The sequence below is a fragment of the Myotis davidii genome, unplaced genomic scaffold, assembly GCF_000327345.1.
Source record: "Myotis davidii unplaced genomic scaffold, ASM32734v1 scaffold875, whole genome shotgun sequence".
Lineage (NCBI taxonomy): Eukaryota > Metazoa > Chordata > Mammalia > Chiroptera > Vespertilionidae > Myotis > Myotis davidii.
This window is the reverse complement of record NW_006286244.1, coordinates 1326767-1332012: the sequence shown is the minus strand read 5'-3', so window position 1 is coordinate 1332012 and position 5246 is coordinate 1326767. Positions and strand designations below refer to the sequence as shown.

Sequence of the window (5246 nt, the reverse complement as noted above, 5' to 3'; positions counted from 1 at the left end):
ACATATTGTGTTTTGAAGTAAAAAAACAAAACGGGAACAAATACAGTATTTGTATTTGCATGTGGCCCGCGGGCCGTAGTTTGAGGACCCCTGCTTCAGACCCAAGACTGGGAGGCGTGGTCTGGATGCAGAGGAGCCTTTATTTGGAGGGAAGTTTAGGCTGCCAGGGAACGGAGGCTCACAAAGGGTTTCCACAAAACAGGACAACACAGCCTTTACCCAAAACAGGGGCTTTATAAACAATGATGATGACAGAACCACGAAAGGCCATGAGGGGAGATGGTTGTGCTTTGGAGTGTTCACCGCGGGGCGGACAGGCCGTCCCACCGGTCCCGGCTCTGCCGACAGCGTGGGGGACATGTGGCCTGTGGTCACGGCGGCATTTCTGATGCAAGTGGAGGGCCAGCCCCTTAACACAGGGCTCCCACGTCTCTAGCTCTTCACCCTGGGGAAGTGGGGCTGTGCACCAGGTGGGTAACCATGGAAACCACAGCCTATTGTGATGGGCCTGTCAGGTTGAGGTCTCTGGCTACCTCTTCCCAGGAGTGTGTCAGAGCCACGCGCAGCCTTGTCCAGAGCGTGGAGCATCGGGAGTGATGGGAGCCGGGAGCTCGAGTTGAGTGACTTAAAAACGAACCCCTGCAGCTGCTGGGTGATCCTCACAAATCCGGGAGCCGGGCATCGAGACCGGGGGTTTGTCTTGGGAGTTTGGAGAAAGCCCTTAGGCCGAAGAGATCCTTTACTTAAAAAAAATTAAATTGATTTCAGAGAGGAAGGGAGAGAGGGTGTGAGAGACAGAGAGAAATATCAATGAAGAGAGAGCATCATGGATTGGCTGCCTCTGGCACGCCCCCTGCTGGGGATGGAGCCCACAACAGGGGCACGTACCCTAACTGGGAATCAAACGGTGACCTCCTGGTTCACAGGTCAACGCTCATCCGCTGAGCCATGCCACCCGGGGAAGAGATGTCTTACTTTTAATATTTAGTCTCAGAATCTGAGTGACAGTAGCTGCTTGGCTCAGCCTTGCTCTGTTTGTTGATTTTAAAATGGGGTCGGCCCTGGTCGGTGTCGCTCAGCTGGTTGGGTGTCATCCCAGGCACCGCAAGGTCGCTGGTTCGATTCCCGGTCAGGGCACGTGCCAGGGTGGCTGGCTCGGTCCCCAGTGGGGGGCGTGCAGGAGGCAGCCAAGGGATGGTTCATTCTCATCAATGTTTCTCTCTTCTCCCTCTCTCTCTCAAAATCAATAAACTATTCTTTAAAAGAAAAAAAAAGTAAATAAGGTAAAAATGGGGCCGCTGGTTTGGAGTAAGAATCTTGAAGTCTGCCAGAGAGAGACAGACAATTACCTACAAGGGATCTCCAATTAGACCCTCAACTGACTTCTCAACAGAAACACATCAGGCCATCCCCCATGATATTTGGGGTTCCCTAAGGATAAGGACACACCTGCCCTATGCTCTAGAACAGTGGTTTTCAACCTTCCTAATGCCCCGACCCTTTCATACAGTGCCTCATGTTGTGGTGACCCCCAATTTCATTGTGACAAATTGAACATCATTAAAGCATAGTGATTAATCACAAAAACAATATGTCATTATAGACGTGTTTTCTGATGGTCCTAGGTGACCCCCAAAGGGGTCGCGACCCCCAGGTTGAGAACCGCTGAGCTGAAGGCTATTCGCAACCCTGATTTTAAAGCGTCTCCCTCTTGGGTTGTCTTCTCGTAGAAAAAGCGTCGCCAGGAAAAGGCGTGAAGGAGAAACCTGAAGAGGAGACCGGAGCGGCAGGCACGTCCAAACCGCGCCAGCACCCCAGCGCCCTGTTCGCCAGAGGAAGCAGGAAAGCGCTCCGGAGTCCGCAGCGATCGTCAAGTAGAACGAGAGAAAACAAGCACCCCTTCGCCCTGTACGGGTGGGGGGAGCGGCGGACGGACACTGGGAGCCAAAGAACACACAACGTCTGTGCTTCCGCGCCCGTGCACGAGGTGCATGTGCATGTGTGCGTGTGTGCGTGCGTGTATGTGTGTGCATGTGCGTGTGTGCGTGCGTGTGCGTGTGCGTGTGCGTGTGCATGTGTGTGGTGAGCGTGCAGCCCACCTCTTAGTTACCCTTGGAGGGAGGGGGAGGGGGAAGGGAAGGCACAGGTGTGCTCTTTGGAGGGACAGTGCGCTGGGTCCTCCATCCTAAGTGTTTTACTCTTTATTTTTCTTTTTTAACTATATTTTTATTGTGTGCGCATGTGTGTATGTGCGTGTGCATGTGTGCGCGTGTGCGCGTGTGTATGGGTGTGCGCGTTTGTGTGTGTGTGTGTGTGTGTGTGTGTGTGTGTGTGTGTGTGGTGAGCTTGCAGCCCGCCTCTGAGGGAGGGGGTGGGGGAAGGGAAGGCACAGGTGAACCATGACCTCCTGGTTCAAAGGTTGACGCTCAACTACTGAGCCACACCGGCCGGGCCATCCTTATAGGCCGGGGGTGCCTACAAGGGTTTACAGCAGGAGCCTGGGAGGGAGTGGGTGGAGTCCAGGGGGTGTGGAGAGGGGCACACAGGGTTGGCCGCGGGCGCCTGGGGAGGTCGCCAGGCCCTTTGGCTGTGCTGCCTGGTGTCCCCTCGGCTCCTCTGTCACTGGTTTGTCGCGTAGGTCGCCCTTTGCTCCTGGGAGTGGATGCGAATGGTGGGTGGTGTTTCCGCTGCTCAGACACCCGTGCCTCTTGCTCCCCCACCTGAGGCCTTGCTCCTGTTCCACGTCCTGAGAGCGTGTCAGAGGGGAGGGCCCGCGTGTGCAGAGCCACAAATCAGTGACCCAGGTTCGCATTATGACTGCAGCCTGAAGCAAGGAATGAATGGAAGGAAGCAGGAGCCCTGGCCGGTGTTGCTCAGTGGATAGAGCGTCGGCCTGTGGACTGAAGGGTCCCGGGTTCGATTCCGGTCAAGGGCACAGGCCCGGGTTGTGGGCTCGATCCCCAGTAGGGGGCGTGCAAGAGGCAGCCGATCCATGATTCTCTCTCATCGTTGATGTTTCTCTCTCTCCCTCTCCCTTCGAAATAAATAAAAAAAAATTAAAAGAAGCAGAAGGACAAAGCGCAGAAGGTTTGAATTATGCCCTAATCACATTTTTACGGAACAGCCTTCTAAACCCTGGCAGATGGCGTGAGCTAGAGGGATATTTGAGACAACGGAGCTGGGGTTTAACAAAGACCGCCCGTCATTGGTGTTTCTCTCTCTCCCTCTCCCTTCAAAATAAATTTAAAAAATATTAAAAAAAGAAGCAGAAGGAGAAAGCGCAGGAGGTTTGAATTATGCCCTAATCACATTTTTACAGAACAGCCTTCTAAACCCTGGCAGATGGCGTGAGCTAGAGGGATATTTGAGACAACGGAGCTGGGGTTTAACAAAGACCGGCCGGTCCCTGGGGTGAGGTTTAACCAGGTTTATCTGTGGCATCAAATGTCCGAGGTGGCAACAGAGCCCATTTCTAGAGACTCATGCCAGTGAGCAGCTCACCATTTACATCTGGAGGTCAGTCCAGTGGACATTTTCAGGTGTGTGGGCACGTCACGGAGGCCAGGGGCCTGACTTCTGTGCTGAGAGTTGGCGGGGAGGGCGTGCCTCTGCCCGCTTCTGGCGACCTCATTGTAAATATTATTTAAAAAAAAATATGTTGTTGATTTTTAGAGAGGAAGGGAGAGGGATAGATAGAAATATCGATGAGAGAGAAACATTGATTGGCTGCCTCCTGCACGCCCCCCAGTGGGGATCGAGCCTACAACCCTGGCATGTGCCCTGACTGGGAACCGAATTGGGGACCTCTTGGTTGGTGGGTTCAATGATGCTCAACCACTGAGCCACACCGGCCGGGCACAAATATTTCCAAAGCCACTTAAGTTATCCTTGCAAATATTAAATATTTAAAATTTAAATAGTAAACATTCAGATATCCTTGCAAATCCGTTCAAAAAGCCGCCAATGTTATTTCTCCTTTTCCTTTATGAACTCTCCTTAGATTCACGAGTCGGCGCTACGGGCCAAGAACAGAAGGCAGGTGGAAAAGAGGCGGCTGGTGGCTCAGAGGCAGCGGGCGCACTCGGTGGACGTGGAGAAGAGCCGGATGGCCAAGCCGGCCGCCTCGGAGAGCCCGTGGGTCACGGAGTACATGCGCTGCTACTCAGCCCGCGCGTGACAGGGGAGGCCGCCGGCACCGCCTCCCTGAGAAGCACCAATAAAAGAGAACAAACTATCCAATCCGCCGACATCAGAAGGACCAGGACGTGGGTGTGAGAAACCAGCCCCTGGTGCCAAGTTCCCTTAGAGGGTTCCCTAAAGATGCTGCCCTTTGGGGGCGCCCCCGGCCCCGGCCTGGGCAGCAGGCGACCGCGAAGCCATCCACGTTTGCTTCTTGACCAAGATAACGCCCTCCGTCTTTGCTCTCCCTGTGCGGGTTTCGTCTCAGAGCATCTTTAATCTTTTCAGACGTCGACACCCAATGCCTTTAAAATGGCTAGAGATGCTTCAGACTTGGTATTTTTTCCTGGTAGATCCTCCCGTCGTTGGCATCGCAGTCACGGTCCTGGCGCGCAGCTGCGTGAGCCAGTGTCACGTCCACGGGCGTCTCGGCAGGAACGTGGATCCGCGTGTCACGCAGTGGGAACCTGCGTCGTGTTTCGGTTCCGCACTGCGGGCGGCTGTGATCGCCACGAGTTTCCTGGGCTCGGGGAGCATCCTCTGTCCTCCTCAAGCCACAGCGTGGGCACCTGTCATTTCGCAGGTCAGATGCGTTCCAGGGTGCGGAGCGGACGCTGGCGTGGCCTGGGAATCAGACTGTCATGTCGTTTTGCTTTTTTATTGTGAGGTTTTCCTAGAGGCGGACCCCTCTCTCCCGTGACCGTGGCCGTGGCATTCAGGACGGCCTGGAATCCCAGGGAGTAAACGGAGCCGGTCTTGCTTGCTCATGGGGGTGAGGGGCCGTGAGTCAGGTGCCCTTCGGGATGCCCCCCTGTCCCCCCCCGAACTAATAGACTAATGATGCCACGGACCTCACCGATGGCGAAGCGTGACCGTGGCACATTCAGGCGCCGGTTGGAATCCATTCCTAGCCAGCAGGCCTCATGCAGAACGGTGTGTGGGTGCCCGTGGGAGGCTGTGCAGGAATGAAGGGCTCCGTCTCTCAGCCCACTTGCTTTTGGGGAAGAAAGAGTGATTTTAAGAAACCCTGGTTCCCACCCGGCGGAGGATCTACGGGAGGGATGGGT

The 5246-nt window shown here is 54.8% G+C and overlaps 1 protein-coding gene across 1 annotated transcript; it reads left to right on the top strand.

Annotated features, from left to right (window-relative positions):
* The first annotated feature begins 1289 nt into the window (after positions 1-1289).
* Positions 1290-5240, top strand: CCSAP (centriole, cilia and spindle associated protein). Its single transcript, XM_015560000.1, has 3 exons — positions 1290-1308; positions 1731-1987; positions 4001-5240. Exons 1-3 carry the CDS (start codon positions 1290-1292, stop codon positions 4175-4177), a joined length of 453 nt encoding a protein of 150 aa, XP_015415486.1. The 3' UTR covers positions 4178-5240.
* The last annotated feature ends 6 nt before the right edge of the window (positions 5241-5246 follow it).